The sequence below is a fragment of the Sus scrofa genome, chromosome 4 (genome assembly GCF_054392235.1).
Source record: "Sus scrofa isolate SSC_HxYL_T2T_F1_AM1 chromosome 4, Sscrofa_HxYL_maternal_Yorkshire_Landrace_v2.0, whole genome shotgun sequence".
NCBI classification, from domain to species: domain Eukaryota; kingdom Metazoa; phylum Chordata; class Mammalia; order Artiodactyla; family Suidae; genus Sus; species Sus scrofa.
In genome coordinates, this window is record NC_139386.1 from 15,842,357 (window position 1) to 15,859,136 (window position 16,780).

The window sequence follows — 16,780 nt, forward strand, 5'->3', positions numbered from 1 at the left end:
TCCATTGTCCACGCTCCTGGACAAGGAGGCCAGGCACCATCCCAAAGGGCACCAGAAAGGGAGAGAACATCCCCAGAACCGAAAATGCGGCCCCTGGAAGCTCAAAAATGCCCCCTCACTGCCAAACTCTTTCGTGTTTTGTTTTTGTTTTTTTTTTTTTTTGGATGGGATTTTTGGGAGCAAAGTCAGCAATTGACTCTTTTGTCTTTTAATCCACTCTCACTTTGCATTCAAATTAGTAGAACTTCTACTGTGATACAAGACAGAGGCCTAAACATCCTTCATATCACTCCTGGCCCACACTGGATACACAGGGACAACTGCCCTTAGGGCTTGAAGGATGAGTGTCTTAAGTAAACAGAGAGATCTATTCATGGCTCCGTACTTGCAGAGTAAAAGAATCATGAAAACACCAGAGTTCACCCAGAAGACTAAAATTAATCCTTATTAATATTAAGTATTAATGGTAACAAAACCATTCAACCCTCTGACATTTCCTTAGCACAAGCCTGGGCCAGGACTGTGGGGATCAGAGGTAAATAGGTCCGGTTCCTTCTTAATAAGGTTCAAATCCATGACAGAATACACACAAGTCTTCAGCCTGGGCTATAGTAAAGATAAAAACAAAAACAGGAGCTCCCATCGTGGCGCAGTGGTTAACGAATCCGACTAGGAACCACGAGGTTGTGGGTTCAATCCCTGGCCTTGCTCAGTGGGTTAAGGATCCGACGTTGCTGTGAGCTGTGGTGTGGGTTGCAGACACGGCTCGGATCTGGCGTGGCTGTGGCTGTGGTATAGGCCGGCAGTTGCAGCTCCGTTTCGACCCCTAGTCTGGGAACCTCCATATGCCATGGGTGCAGCCCTAGAAAAGACAAAAAAAAAAAAAAAAAGGCAAAACCAAAACCAAACAAACAAAAAAAAACAGCCAGTATAAGGCGTGTACAGAGGAGGGAAAGGACCCAACCCTGCAGCTGGGGGTCATGAAATGCAGGAGTTAGGTGGACTCCACTGGTACCAAGTATGAAAGAGATTAGAGGAGTTCCCATTGTGGCTCAGTGGTAATGAACTTGACTAGTGTCCATGAGGACGCGGGCTTGATGCCTGGGCTCACTCGGTGGGTTAAGGATCCAGCGTTGCCATGAGCTGTGGTGTAGGTCACAGATGAGGCTCGGATCTGGTGTGGCTGTGGTGTGGTCTGGTAGCTGCATTTCCAATTCAGCTCATAGCCCAGGAACTTCCATATGCCGCTAGTGCAGCCCTAAAAAAGAAAAAGAAAGAGATTAGAAAAGACCTTGAAAATCAACCACACAGAGAGTGGGACATGACTTCCTGACTATGTTCTCTAGACACCCCCCACCCTCCTCCTGCCTAAATCAGAGAGAGGCCAGTTTGTAGCTAAAATGGAGAAGGAGCTGCTATCAGACTGCTTGCAGCCTCTGGAGCCGCACTTCTCAAAGTGGGGTCTTCAGGACCACCTGCACCAGAATCACCTGTGGGGAGGCAGGTGACAGTGAAGATTCCAGAGCCCCACCCCGGGCTGCCCAATTTAGAACTTGCAGGAATGCAGCCCGAAGCCAGGCATTTACCCCACGTGATCATCTGAGAACCCCTGCTCTGAAGGCCAGAAGGAGGAGGCCTTCCAGAAGGAGCAAGAGACACAGCAGGCTGGCCGGCTGCCCTTCCTCCCCAGGCCGCCACAAACAGCTTTGTTCCCACATCTTCCCCAGCGAGCCCCATCCAAACTGTCAGGGGTTCCTGCGCAGCTCACAACAGAGGTTGTTCACCAGGCCTAGACTGTCCGTGGGAGAAAAGCTGAGCATTTTGTCCCCAAAGTATCAGGAAGAAGGAACGTGTAGGGATGCGACACAGGGACATCATGCAGACAATTGCTTCCACATCAGTTAGTACGAACGCACGGGAGAGGGTCCTTGGGAAAACTCTGTGAGGCCACAAGCTCAGAATGTCCGGGGAGGGGGGCGGTCACCGTGGGTCTCAAAGATGCTACTCCCCAAACTGCCAGGTTCACCTCCACGACCACCGCCAATCCAGCAGCTTTCGGATTTGAACCCCTGAGTCTGGGCTTTACCACTGACACTCTGGTGGTCCCCACGGGACCTATAAATAGAGACAGACCCCCCCCCCCAACCTAGACTCTGCTTCCCTAATTCTGCTCCTCCTTCTTCCTTCTAAGCATCAGTCCTACAGGCAATTCCCTAGAAAACAAGAGTTCTCACTACAGGACAGAGGAAGGATGCATGTTCCACACTTAGGCTGAATTTCTTGCTCATTACTGATCGCACACAAGGAAACTGTTAAGGGTTCTAGGTAAATGTGGACAACGTAAACTGTAAAGGGTTGATTCCCCCCAAATGTCAGTCCTGAGGGATCCACAGGAGCCTGGGAGGAAGGGAGAGGAAGAATGACTTATCCCCAGGACTAGAGATGCTCCCTATCCCGTGACTGGTGAAAAGAAACCATACTTCATTCATGGGTGGACTAGATCACACTTGACTCATTTAGGTCTTGGGCAGGGCCAGAAACGAGCAATGCGCAGCATCACGGAAAGGCGCTCGGTAGACAGGGTCTAACATTTCATCAAGCCCACATCCCAGATCACAAACTAAGAAGATTGTGGGGAACTTGAAAAAGAGGCAGAGATGAGGCTCACGAATAAAACCCAGGGAGAAGCAACAAAGGGAAAAGGAATGATATTTAGCACCGACAAGCCGGCCGCAGTCCAAGTGGCCGTGTCTTTAGGATGATGAAGTTTTATTACCACGAGGTTGCCGGCCAGTCTGTATTTTCCCTCCAGACCAGACTCTGGCATCGGAGATTTCATTTAGAGATGAGACCTTATTTCTGCGGGTGAGACTCCTCAGCTCTGGAGGGAGAGCCTGGGGTTAGAGCTCCACAGAGCTCCTCCTTCTCCAAAGGGTCCTCAGGGGACAGGACAGGTTCTCCGGAGTCGGAAGGGGCTTGGGTTGAAGACTCTGGGTGCCCTGACCCAGGGACCCTTCCAGTTGCCCTTCACTACGGCGGGGAGTCCGCCCCTTCCAAACATCAGCCCCAGATTCAGTCCGCTCCGAGGGCAGCCAGGCGACACTCTGGGCCAGCTCTGTTCCTTCCAAGGGTCTCTGGGGTCTCTGTGTTATTCACGAAGATGCACATGCCTCCCGTTGTCTCTGCTTCGTCCTGCCCAGTGAGAAGTGCCCGGGACCTCCAGGGCTATTTTGCCGACCGTCTGTACAAGTCCATGAAGGGCGCGGGGACCGACGAGGACACGCTCATTGACATCATTGTGACCAGGGCTGAGGTAAGACGTGCTAGGCTGCTCCTTCTTGCTGTGCCACCACTGATGGTAGCCACAGGTCGTTTTCATGAAGGGCCCACGTCCAGAAAGTAAAACAGAGCCCTTGCCTTCCCAGACTTTGTGGCAGACATTGTGCTGGGCTTCTCTCTGTCTCTTTTTACAAAAATAAAGGACCGATAGCAGCTTCTGTTTCTGTCACCTCTGGCTCCGGAGAGCTGGTGGTGGGGTGCAGAAGGGACCTAGAGGGGCCGGTCCGGGTAGGGCGGCTCCATGGCAAGGAAGATAAACAGAGACACTACAAGGTTAGCGATGGACAGGTCACCCAGCAGCAGAGACCACGAGCAAGTGATTTCCTGACTCCTGAGCCAGGCCTTTATTTCCTTAAACACACACCAGAAATACAATTTTGCACAAAAAACCACATCAACACAAGACAATATTTATCAAATTTTTTTTTTAATCTTTTTAGGGCCACACCTGCAGCATAGGGAAGTTCCCAGGTTAGGGATCGAATGGAAGCTGCAGCCGCCGGCCTACACCACAGCCACGGCAACACCAGATCCAAGCCATGTATACGACCTACACCGCGGCTCACAGCAATTGCCGGATCCCCAACCCACTGAGCAAGGCCAGGGATTGAACCCATGTCCCCATGGATACTATTCAGGTTCTTAACCCAACTGAGCCACAACAGGAATTCCTGTTTCTCAACCTTTTTAAAATTAGCGATCGCCCCACAAGGGGGCCTTTGTCGACTCCGTTTTTTCCTACTGGACACTCCCCTCTGAGAAACATGAACTCAGCATGGCACGCACTATGGATATACGTAGCTACTCTTACACGAAAAGATTCAGATTTTTTTCACCCTCTAAGCACCCCTTTTTGCCCCCATTGGGAACAATATCGCCCCACTTCGAGGATGCATGAGTCTAACACAGGGAAAGGAGCAGCCAGAAGCTTGGGAGCAGCTGTCAAGACTCATACTTGGAATTCAGGGCCGCCAAGAGAAGGAATTAGAGGATGGGGGACATGGCATTTCATCCACAGCAGAGAAGCCTTGGGGAGTCAAGTGGAACTGAGGGCTTGAAAACCACAGCCATCTTCTCTCAAAAACATGTTAAATGAGGGGAAAAGATACCAACCCACATGCTGGCCTCCAGCTTTTCGATAAATAATACTTAACATCTGATGCTGTTTTGAAATATAACTTCACAACACGATGGCTCTTTCGTTTTTATTTCTATTCCTGGAATTTCTCCTCCCCCTCTTTCTCCTCTCCGCCTCCTCAATTCATATTTTTTTCTTTCTCTCTTAAAGCCCCTTTTTTCCCCTCCTCCTCCTCTCTCCATCCTCCAGGCTCTCCACCACTGTCTTCCTTTCATTTTGGATGCTCTGACTCACTCTCTTTCCCTCACCTCTCCAGGTCTCTGTCTGTCTGTCTCTCTGTCTCCCAGGAACTCAGGACCCCAGCCAGAGTCTCCGAGACCCTGAGCCCCCAGGAGCAGGTTGGCAGCAGAGCCCAACAAGCATTTTAAAGGCCCCAGGAACTGGATGGCTCCAAGAGCTCCTCAGGATGCCTTGTTTACTCCCATCTGGCCCATGGAGTGTTCATTCCAAGATGCTCTGTCCATCTCAGTACTGACCACAGGTCCTGGGTCACTCCACATAGGGACCAGTCTGTCTGAATGGGCCCACCAGACATATTGGCCAGAGCCCTAATCCCCCAAAGCTGCCTGGTACTAGAACAGAGCCTCACCCATCCCTGCCCTGACCGCACACCCCCCCCCACTTCGTGCCCCTCCCCCAGCCAAGCAGCCTGGAGCCATCGGAGCAGGGGACACACCACCTGCCTGATACAGCCTCTCTCCTGCTCAGCATCCACTTCCAACAACTCCTCCCTCTCCCACCCTCTCCTGCTCTCAGCTTTCTCTCTCCTGTTCTAATTGGGGCAGGAGGAAAAAAGGACCAGAAACTTGAGCAATGGTTTGTGGGTTTGTCTAGAAAGCAAGATTGAGTCCAACTGAAAAACAACAAGAAGACTAAAAGACAAAAAAAAAAAAAAAAAAAAAACCCTTCTGGTTAAAGTGAGCTCTGTGCTTCTTTTATGAGACTCACTATGTTCTATCTGGAATTATATCCCTCCTGGTGCAAGTATTATCTCCTTTACTAGGTTGTAAGAGACTTTAGAGCAGAATAATCCTTTTACTTGTTTTTCTTCTGAGTCCTTTCCCCACCTCCAGCACCTAGGTTTCTCAAGCTTTTCAAAGAATTACAGTTGACCCTTGAATGACATGGGTTTGAATGGAGTGGGCAGATTTGTTTCAACAAACCTAATACCTGTAATTTCCTTTTATGGATCTTTAAGTTAACTTAGTGTGGGGGAAAGCTTGTGTTCAATTAGAGATCACAATATGCAGAATCAAAAGAACGAGGGTTTGAGGCCTGATTCTGTCCAGACTATTTCAGCTCCCTGACCTTGGGCGAGGCATTTATCAATTCCTTTGTTTTTGAGGCAGAAAGAGCTGGACGCGGATTCTAGACAGGATGTGGGCAGTGTCGCTAACTCCTGTATTGGTCAAGGAAATTGTGGATTCAAAATAAGTCTTACGAATTGATGATGATTTGAATTGTGTTGCTGGCACTAATATCCTTGCCGATCAGGATATAAGAGAAAAATAAGGCTTCATTTCAAACTGTGTTGACAATTTTCATTTCTTTTTTTTTTTTTTTTTTGTCTTTTTTAGGGCCACGCCCACAGCATATGGAGGTTTCCAGGCTACGGGTCAAATCGGAGCTGTAGCCACTAGCCTGCACCACAGCCATAGCAACTCGATATGCGAGTTGCACCTAACACCTATACCACATTTCAAGGCAATGCCAGATCCAGGGCTGAGTGAGGCCAGGGATCGAACCTGCATCCTCATGGATACGAGTCAGATTCGTTTCCCCTGAACCACGATGGGAACTCCCGACAATTTTCTTAACCTTATACTAAGAGTCAGCAAACTATGGCCTGCAGGCCAAATCAGGCCCACCGCCTCTTTTTGTACAATCCTGTTATCTGAAAATGATTATTTAAAAATAACCATGGAGTTCCCATCGTGGCTCAGCAGGTTAAGAACCTGATATAGTGTCCGTGAGGAAATGGATTTGAGCCCTGGCCTCACTCAGTGGGTTAAGGATCTGACATTACTACAAGCTGTGGTGTAGGTCACAGAAGCAGCTGGGATCCAGTGTTGCTATGGCTGTGCTGTAGGCCTGCAGCTGCAGCTCCAATTGGACCCCAAGCCTGGGAACTTCCTCATGCTGCAGCTCCAATTGGACCCCAAGCCTGGGAACTTCCTCATGCTGCAGCTGTGGCCATAAAATAATATATAATAATTAAAAATAACTGGAGGAGTTCCTGCTGTGGCACGGTGGGTTAAGAATCTGACTGTAGCAACTCAGGTTGCTATGGAAGTGTGGGTACAATCCCTGGCCTGGTGCAGTGGATTCAAGGATCTGGCATTGCAGCTGTGGCTCAGATTCAGTCCCTGGCCTGGGAACTTCCATATGCTGCAGGTGTAGCTATAAAAAAATAAAGTTTAAAAAATAGGTAAGAATAATTGTAAAAACTCAAAGGAAAAACAATATCTTTGTAACACGCAAAACCATATGAAACTCAACTTCTAGCATCCACAAATAAAACCTTACCAGAACAAGCACACAGACCTCTCTGCCATCTTTGGGGAGCTGAACTCAGCATTCTTCTTCTCAGCCGCAACATAGGAAGAATAATAACCCCAACTCTAAGGGCTGTTTTGAGGCATAAATGAGCAAGTGAGACTAACGTGCTCGGAACAGGAACAGTAGCTGCCTGTGTTTATGGTGAAAACGCTAATAATGTCCCCGTGGCGGTTGTCATCTCTCCTACAGGTGGACCTTCCGGCGATAAAAGCAAAGTTCCAAGAGAACTATCAGACGTCTCTCTCTGACATGGTTCGCGCAGACACCTCTGGGGACTTCCGGAAACTGCTGGTGGCCCTCTTGCACTGAAAGAAGCCAGGGCAGCTGCAGCACAGGGAGGAACCACCTTTGTCGAGAGGCCCTCCTCCCAAACCAGATTTGCAGATGCGACTCCAGCACGAAAACCTCCCTCGGGTGCCAGTTTATTTCCTTGGCAGCTTGAGTTGTGCAGACAGGCCAAGCTGTTTCAGTTAAGGGCAGCAGCCTCAAGACCCTTGAACAGGTCACCCCGAACGCTGGCTTAGCAAGTATCTGGGCTGCCTCTTAACTTTCCTTGAGGGTAGTAACTGAATGCTTTCTAAGCACAAATAAAATCTGCAGTTGATGAGAAAATTATGCATTCCTACTAAAACACTTAGAAGAACACGCATCACATAGGTGTATGGATGTTCTGGGTAAAGAGCAAATGATTAAAGTACAAGAAAGACAAAATTAGGCAATTCATTCAATTTTCCTTCTGTGTGCTCACATTCTGTGTTTCAAATCCTCAACGTTAATTAAAGATGTGGATTATGCCTCCATCAGCTGCTTTTCCAAAAGACTGGGTTGATTCATTTTGGCTTTTGTCCTGGAAATATATGACTTGTGAAATTCGAACATACTTGGAAAATGCAAACAGTTACAATTATTAATAATCACCAAGGACAAGCATCAAGGCCAAGAGCAAGGAAACAATTGACTTGACTACACGCAACGTACTGAGGGGTAAAATGCACGGATCTGCTACCTGGGTTAAATGGTTTTCCTTGCTTCTCTAGACGTTTGGCCCAGTTGAGTCTTCCCTCTCATCTTCGAATACAGTTAGGCTGGGCACAGTGCCAACAGGATCAAGGTTAATGGTCTGACTCTCAAATGGATTGATTCTGTACCCAAACCATCTCTGTTTCCAGATGTGTGTCTGACAGCCACGTGCTGCTGCACCTGAAGGGATCTGTCATGAGAACATGGACACTCTGGTCCAATGATTATAGCTACTGTCCCCTGGATGATTATTTTTGCGTGGCACTGCTAAGGAGCTTACGTTCATGTTTAATCTTCCCAACATCCCGGGGTGATTAATATTACTCCCATTTATTCGCTGAGGCAACGGAGACATTAAGTAACCCGGCTAAATTCATTCACAAATGACAGAACTGAGATTTGAATTTGGCGCTGGTGGACTCCAGAATCCATACTCATAACTGCTTTTGTTGGAAAAATAACACAATATACATGGCAATCGGTCTGAATTCATTCACCTTCCTAAGTTCCTATTATCTGCTGTTCACTGCGCTGGGCTTCAGGAATACAAGAATAAAGAGAACACTGGCTATGCCTTGGGTAGTTCATTTCAGGCCAACATTGTAGACAGGTGCATCCAGCATTCAACAGAATGCTGTCAGTACAGACCCAGAAAGCCCTCTACCCACGAGTAAGAAGAGCGAACACACAGCTCTGCCTGGGGACCTGGGGAACGATTCACAGAGATGGATTTGTGCTGGGTTTTGAAGAATGCATAGAAACTTTCTAGAAAAATAAGAGGACACATGTGGAGGCTCAGAAAGCCGAGGGAGCAGGATGTGATCAGGAGGTGAAATCCATTCTCCCGGGGCGTAGATTGGTGAGAGGAAAGAGAGGTTGGGGAAGCAGGCGATGGAGCCACGCAAGAGTACATTTGGGTCACGCAGCCATGGTCCTGCCTCGGTCCCCGAGGCCATGGTGGTCCCTGGAGATGTTTGAGTGAGGACCGTGACCAGATTTGAGTCACTTTGGTGGCGTAACCAGCCTAGAGCATATCACCCAAACATGCTGTAAAAGGGTGGTCAACAAATTAAGAAGTTATGTTAACATTTGCATGCTCAATACTCTGGTTTATTTACCTAACAGTCATTGCTGTGGTTTTGAGCTCTAACACATGAAACGGTTTCCTAGAGCCAAGGTCAGTGATAAAACATTCTCTGGTTTACTTACTTGTTGTCAAAGCTGGCCTTTGCTTTTTAAAAAACAGAAATAAAGGAGTTCCTGTCGTGGCTCCGTGGTTAATGAATCCGACTAGGTACCTAGAGGTTGTGGGTTCGATCCCTAGCCTTGCTCAGGGGGTTAAGGATCCGGCGTTGCCGTGAGCTGTGGTGTAGGTTGCAGACGCAGCTCAGATCGATCCCTCGTTGCTGTGGCTCTGGCGCAGGCCAGGAGCTACAGCTCCGATTTGACCCCTAGCTGGGAACCTCCATATGCTGTGGGAGCAGCCATAGAAATGGCAACAAGACAAAAACAAAACAAAAACAAAAACCAAACAGTTCTTAGGATCTGAGTTTATGGTAAGGACAGGGCAATGAGGACTGAAAAGAGATCTATTAAAAACAGCCCTCATGTGAGAGCGTCGAAGGCCATAATTAACACAGAGAAGAGAGCAAAGCGGCTTCACAGGTGAGGAAAGAGGCTGAGAGAGCAAAGCCACATGGGATGTGCCAGGGCCAAATTCAAACCAGGTCCTTCCGACCCTGAGGCCCGAGCTCTTTGCTGTACTAGCTCATGCGCTCCAGTGCTTTCTCCAAGTTTGTGGAGCCAGGCGTGGCACATCTCTCTCCCTGCGGCTGCCATCTGCTGCTCGCCACTCACCACTCACACAAGCAGAAGCCAGTTCCTATGCACTTGACCGGGGGAGGAGGGGTGAGGTCCCATGTTGGCCTGTCCCCGGAGAGCCCCACCCTTGCCGTCCTCCAGGTCTGAGCAGGAATTTCCTTCTTTACACCCTGCCCTTCCCAGGCTCCTCCCCCCCTACCTAAGGCCCCAGACTCAGGGGACAGGGCTGGCCCGTGGGGAGGGGGAAGAAGGAGAGGACAGAGGGAAGGAAAAGGCTTTGTCACCCTCTCTCTGCACAGCCCTGTCACCCACCCACCCCTTCCTCCAGGGCCGCAGGGGGAATCCCAGCACCTGTCGCCCAGGTGTTTAGGCAGAAGGGAAGGGTGTTTGAATCCCTCCCTGAGGGCCTCGTCGGATAAGCCAGGGTAACTCACATCCATTTCCACGTGAGCTGCTGCTTTTTTTTTTTTTTTTTTTTTGTCGTTTTAGGGCTGCATCTGCCACATATGAAAGTTCCCAGGCTAGGGGTTGAATCGGAGCTGCAGCTGCCGGCCTACACCACAGCCATAGCAATGCAGGACACCAGCTGAGCCTGAGACCTACGCCATAGCTCATGGCAATGCTGGATCCTTAACCCACTGAGCGAGGCCAGGGATCAAACCCGCACCCTCATGGATACTAGTCGGATTTGTTTCCACTGCGCCAAGACGGGAACTCCCCCTTTGTCATTTTTCTCTTCTTTATACTAGGCCCTTCCCTCGCCAGAGCTCAGGCTGTCAAATCCAAGATGCTGGAGGGCAAATGACTCATTCTTATGCCAATCATTCAAGCAGCAGGGAGACTCTGCCATGAACCAGGCCCAGTGCTGAGCATCGAGGATGAAAAGGTGAGCCGATCACATCTCACAGAGCCCCCTGCCCTGGTGGAGACAGACACTGACAAAGGGAGCTAGCAAATAGTCACAGATTATGATGCCAACTATTAAAGGAATTAAGTGGATGCTGGGATGGATGGTGATGGAGGCTGGAGAGAGGGAGGAGGAAGGAATCACTGCCTTTAAAGCAGCAGCCAGGGAGTTCCCGTCATGGCTCAGTGGTTAACGAACCCCCAGCTAGCATCCATGAGGATGCAGGTTTGATCCCTGGCCTTGCTCAGTGGCTTAAGGATCTGGCATTACCGTGAGCTGTGCTGTAGGTAGCAGATGCAGCTCAGATCCCTCATTGCTGTGGCTGTAGCGTAGGCTGGCGGCTAGAGCTCTGATTCAACCCCTAGCCTGAGAACCTCCATATGCCTCGGGCGCAGCCCTAAAAGACAAAAAACAAACAAAAAAATAAAGCAGCAGCTGGGGACCACCTCGCAGAGGAGGACACACTAAGCTGGGACCTAAGGAATAAGAGGGGCTCACCCGTATCTTAGATGGTAGGGTTTTCCAGCTCAGAGAACAGAACAGGGCAACACGGGATGAAGTGGAAAGAGCAGGGGTGGCCTCAGAGCCCCTGGATGGTCGGTGCAGGGTTGATGCAGAGTGAGGGGTGGTCAGCAAGATAGTCTGGGCCCAAATGGAGCAGGACCTCACAAGCCACAGTAGGGTGTCTGGGTCTTATTCCAAGTCCCTCTTCCATGGGGGAGCCCCACATTCACATGCCAAGGCTCCACCTGTTCTTATCCACAGTTTTCTTCATGGTTCCCAGTATGACTGGGTTTGGAGGGGAGGTGGGATCACCCATACACAGTCCCAGAATAGCCTACCCTCCCTCTTCTCATGACTGAGCTTTTCTTGGAGGATTTTGGGGTCCTTTCCCACAAGGTGACCTGAACCATGTGACGATACCAGAGAGTTTCTAGAAACGTAGATCCTGCTGGTTCTCATTTAGGGGTTGTAGTTTTAGCTCTCTTGGGGAAATGGTAGCTCATTTGTAGCATTTGCCAATGTCTGTGGTGTAAATACTCCAAACATAGCCAGTTTCAAGCTACTGATGTGACGTCACTGAACAGAGAGTTCAGAAGAGATGAGCATAGCACACCTGCATACAGGCTTTCCATCACATGGATACAACAGATGTAAATAACTTCAAGAGCATGGATGATAGTAAAATGCAGCAGATAATTAGAAAGTAATGAATTTTGAGTATTTATGACATTTGTTATCAATGTAATTCAACTGTAAATTTACATTATTTAGTGTCTAATAATGACTATGACCAGCTCACAAAATTCATGAAAAATTAACAATTGGCTCCCACAAACCAATAGGAGCTGACGCCAGCACTCCATATGGTGTGAGTTTCAATCCCATTTCTTCCAGAGGACTTCCCCAAACAATCTGTACCCTATCCCCAGGCACCTGCATAAGAAGAGGTTATCCTCCTGGACAGCTGCATTCAAAGCAATGAAACTAGAACACATCCTCACGCCATGCACAAAAAGAAACTCAAAATGGCTGAAAAACTTAAATATACGACAGGACACCATCAAACTCCTAGAAGAAAACATAGGCAAAACTCTCTCTGACATCAACATCATGAATATTTTCTCAGGTCAGTCTCCCAAAGCAATAGAAATTAGAGCAAAAATAAACCCATGGAACCTAATCAAACTGAAAAGCTTTTGCACAGCAAAGGAAACCAAAAAGAAAACAAAAAGACAACTTACAGAATGGGAGAAAATAGTTTCAAATGATGCAACTGACAAGGGCTTAATCTCTAGAATATATAAACAACTTATACAACCCAACAGCAAAAAAGCCAATCAATCAATGAAAAAATGGGCAAAAGACCTGAATAGACATTTCTCCAAGGAAGATATACAGATGGCCAGCAAACACATGAAAAAATGCTCAACATCGCTGGTTATAAGAGAAATGTAAATCAAAACTACCATGAGATACCACCTCACACCAGTCAGAATGGCCATCATTAATAAGTCCACAAATAACAAGTGGAGAAAAGGGAACCCTTCTGCACTGTTGGTGGGAATGTAAACTGGTACAGCCACTACGGAGAACAGTTTGGAGATACCTTAGAAATCTATACATAGAACTTCCATATGACCCCGCAATCCCACTCTTGGGCATCTATCCGGACAAAACTCTACTTAAAAGAGACACGTGCACCCGCATGTTCATTGCAGCACTATTCACAATAGCCAGGACATGGAAACAATCCAAATGTCCATCGACAGATGATTGGATTCGGAAGAGGCGGTATATATACACAATGGAATACTACTCAGCCATAAAAAAGAATGACATAATGCCATTTGCAGCAACATGGATGGAACTAGAGAATCTCATCCTGAGTGAAATGAGCCAGAAAGACAAAGACAAATACCATATGATATCACTTATAACTGGAATCTAATATCCAGCACAAATGAACATCTCCTCAGAAAAGAAAATCATGGACTTGGAGAAAAGACTTGTGGCTGCCTGATGGGAGGGGGAGGGAGTGGGAGGGATCGGGAGCTTGGGCTTATCAGACACAACTTAGAATAGATTTACAAGGAGATCCTGCTGAATAGCATTGAGAACTATGTCTAGATACTCATGTTGCAGCAGAACAAAGGGTGGGGAAAAAATGTAATGTATACATGTAAGGATAACTTGATCCCCTTGCTGTACAGTGGGAAAGTAAAAAAAATAAAAAAAAAAAAAAGAAGAGGTTTTCTTGACCACTCTTCCCCCAGGGCGGTGTACTGCTACCTACCATACATATCAGGGTCACAATGAATGGTTGCATATGTTGTCTACTGCACAAGGCTGCCTGGCCCAGGGGATTTGGGGACCTGAAATCCAGCCCTAGTTTCCCCCTCAGATTTTGCCTGCAGGACTATAGCTGCCTAGAGAGGGCGCCTTCTGCTAATTTTCACAGAGGCAGCGTATGGACTGGTCCTAGAACTGGTCCATTTTACCTATGAGAAGCCATTCAAGAGACTCTTCCCAAGACAAAATGCCTTGTTAGCAGCATCTTACTCTAAAACATTTAGATTCTGTCCCTCTTGGCACCCCATATAGCCATATAATCAACCTTTGTCAATCTAAGGAGAGTGTTTAAAAGTGAAGATTAGAAAGAAAAAGGAGATGAGACTAACAGTCCAGAAGATGAAACAAAGGTTTTATCACATATAAGGAGATAGACGGTGAAGCCAAAGTGGGCTATCCAGCCTGGACAGAGTTAGAGACGCATCAGCCCCTGGAAGACCCCTCCACTCTCATCCAGAGGGTGATGCGTCTCTAACTCTGTCCAGGCTGGATAGCCCACTTTGGCTTCACCGTCTATCTCCTTATATGTGATAAAACCTTTGTTTCATCTTCTGGACTGTTAGTCCCCTCCACTCTCATCCAGAGGGTGATGCGCTGCTGCCTCAGCAGCTCAGTGTCTGGCTCCTCCACCAGGACCAACACATGAGACTCCTCCCGGCTGCAAACTAGTTCTCAGACCACACTTTGGCCAATAAAAACACCGCAGATAAGCCCCAGAAACTATATTAACCAAGAAATAAGGGCGCCAGAAAGCCAGAAATGGTATTCAGCTCTCCATACCAACAAGCAAGAGCTGCCGCATTGAATTTAGAGAGATGTCTAGGCTGCCTGTTTGTGCCACTGCAATTTCTTGCATGACCAGGACACAGAGATGACCAGTATGTTAAGAGACAGAGGAGTTGAGAGAAAGAAAAGTGGCTGGGATGGGAAAGAGGGGTGAGTTTTTCAAAATAAACTTTATTTTATTTTATTTTATTTTATTTTATTTTGTCTTTTTAGGGCTGCACTCGCGGCATATGGAGGTTCCCAAGCTAGGGGTCTAAACAGAGCTGTAGCTGCCAGCCTACGCCAGAGCCACAGCAATGCCAGATCCAAGCCGCGTCTGCGACCTACACCACAGCTCACAGCAACGCCAGATCCTTAACCCACTGAGCAGGGCCAGGGATCAAACCTGCAACCTCATGGTTCCTAGTCAGATTCGCTTCTGCTGTGCCACAGAGGGAACTCCAACTTTTATTTTATTTCTGTAAACTTTAGGTTTACAGAAATGTTGTAATTATATTACAGAGAGTTCCCATATACCCCAGTCCCAATTTTCCAAATGTACCATTGAAAATGATACACTTGTCACAACTTATGAGCTAATATTGATACATTATAATTGAGCAAAGCCTATACATTATTGCATTTCCTTAGTTATTATCTAATGTCAATTTTCTGTTCCAGGTTCCAATGAGACGATCAGATTACACTTAGATGTTATGTCTCTTTAGGCTCCTCTAGACTCAGACTTTCCTTGTTTCTGTTGACCTTGACAGTGTTGAGAATAGGACAGGTATTTTACAGAATGTCCTTCAGTTTGGTTTTGTCTGATACTTTTCTCACTGTTATGCTGGGGTTATAGGTTTGGGGGAGGAAGCTCACAGAGGTAAAGTGCCAGGCGCATCACAGCGTATCCAGGGTCCACACCATCAAGGTGACTTATCACTGTTGACACTGACATCAATCTTCTGGCTCAGGGAGTGACTTGCAAGGTTCTCCATGGCACGCCGCACTCTTTAAAAGGAAGGCACTGTGCACAGCCCACACTTATGGGGCAGAGAGTTATGTTCCACTCCTGAAAGGGGGAGTATCTACATTATTTGGGACTCTTCTGTTCAGGTTTGTCTATTCTCCCCAATGTATTTATTTATTCAGTAATTCATTTACATCCATATAGACTTAGGAATATTTATTTTGTACTCTGGGTTATAACCCAGTACTATACTATTCATTTTATTGCTCAGATTGTTCCAGCTTTGTCCGCTGGGAGCTCTTTCAGTTGGTTCCTGAGTCCCTTTGTCATACCCCGTCATTTTGCTTCTTGAGTAATTCTTTTATTTCTGTCACTGTAAGATGCTGCAGGCTTATTTTGTATATCCCCTTCCCTAGCCCTAAATCTACCATTTCTCCAAGAAGCCCTGGTCCTTTTATGGGAATGATTTTAGAAACCCAAATCTGGGCACTAAGTGTGCTCGTGGCTGTCGGGGTGTCATTGCTTTTAGGCCTACTCAGTGGACTGAGCTAGGAAATAAGTGTGTAGACTATCTCAGGTATACGCACACATCTATATTGATACATATATGCAGATAAATGGTATAGCTATATGGGGTAGATGTACACACAGACATAGATCCATCTGTCTCTATATTAAGTTAGATATGAGTTCACACAATGCCTTCAGCTTTTATTCAGTACCACATGGCTCATGCTGGAAGGAGGATTTTTGACATCTTGAAAATATGATGAGGAGACAGGATTGTCGGAGGGAAGCTCCTGGAAAAAGGAGCCATGGGAAGAAGCAAAGCAAACCGCACAGTACCCTGCATGTGCCACTGATTGACTGTATTTCCATTTTGTGCCCAGTTCTGGAGAGAAAGGGTGGATCATGGTTGAGTGGTCCTCAGACCTCCACGACCAGGTCCCCAAGGAATTGTTCTCAGGTTCTGCAGAGAATGCTCCATGGCTCCTCTGTGACTAAAGCAGAAATAATGAAGCCTTCTGTTCCTATGGTAACCAAGGTTCAATGAGTTCAAATGTGTTCGGCTCACACCAATACTGTGCAAAGGAAAGGGAAAGACTACCTTCAGCATCAGAATCAAGACAGTGGGGTTTTGAGTCAGTCTCTCCCTGTAAATGATTTTTGGTCCCCAATAAGTATAACTTCAGGATTTCTTAGAACAAAGCTGTCTCAGGACAAAAGAAGCCTGAAGCATTTTTAGACTCTGGGCTGGGGTGGGGGACGGGGGAGAGTTGGTTTTGAATCATTCCTCACTGTGAGTAATGTGGACCAGGATAATATGACTCACAAACCAAAATGGACACACTAATTGGCTGAACTCTGAACCCAACCCAAGTATTAATTTTTCAAAACTGCACTGAAA

General features: G+C 47.3%; 1 protein-coding gene and 1 long non-coding RNA gene across 8 annotated transcripts in view; one reads left to right on the top strand and one right to left on the bottom strand.

The window, feature by feature from the left end:
- The window catches only part of ANXA13 (annexin A13), a 58,306-nt gene extending 49,679 nt beyond the window's left edge, over positions 1-8,627 (top strand). For all 5 annotated transcript variants that reach the window (XM_021088956.2, XM_021088957.2, XM_013996500.3 and 2 more), the window contains 2 exons: positions 3,201-3,313; positions 7,226-8,627. In XM_021088956.2, the coding sequence (XP_020944615.1) occupies positions 3,201-3,313; positions 7,226-7,345 (233 nt within the window). In that variant the 3' untranslated portion in view covers positions 7,346-8,627. The remainder of the gene's footprint in view (positions 1-3,200; positions 3,314-7,225) is intronic.
- Positions 1-16,780, bottom strand: part of LOC146403693 (uncharacterized) — a 152,933-nt gene that overhangs the window by 11,635 nt on the left and 124,518 nt on the right. The gene's annotated exons all lie outside the window — the stretch shown is intronic.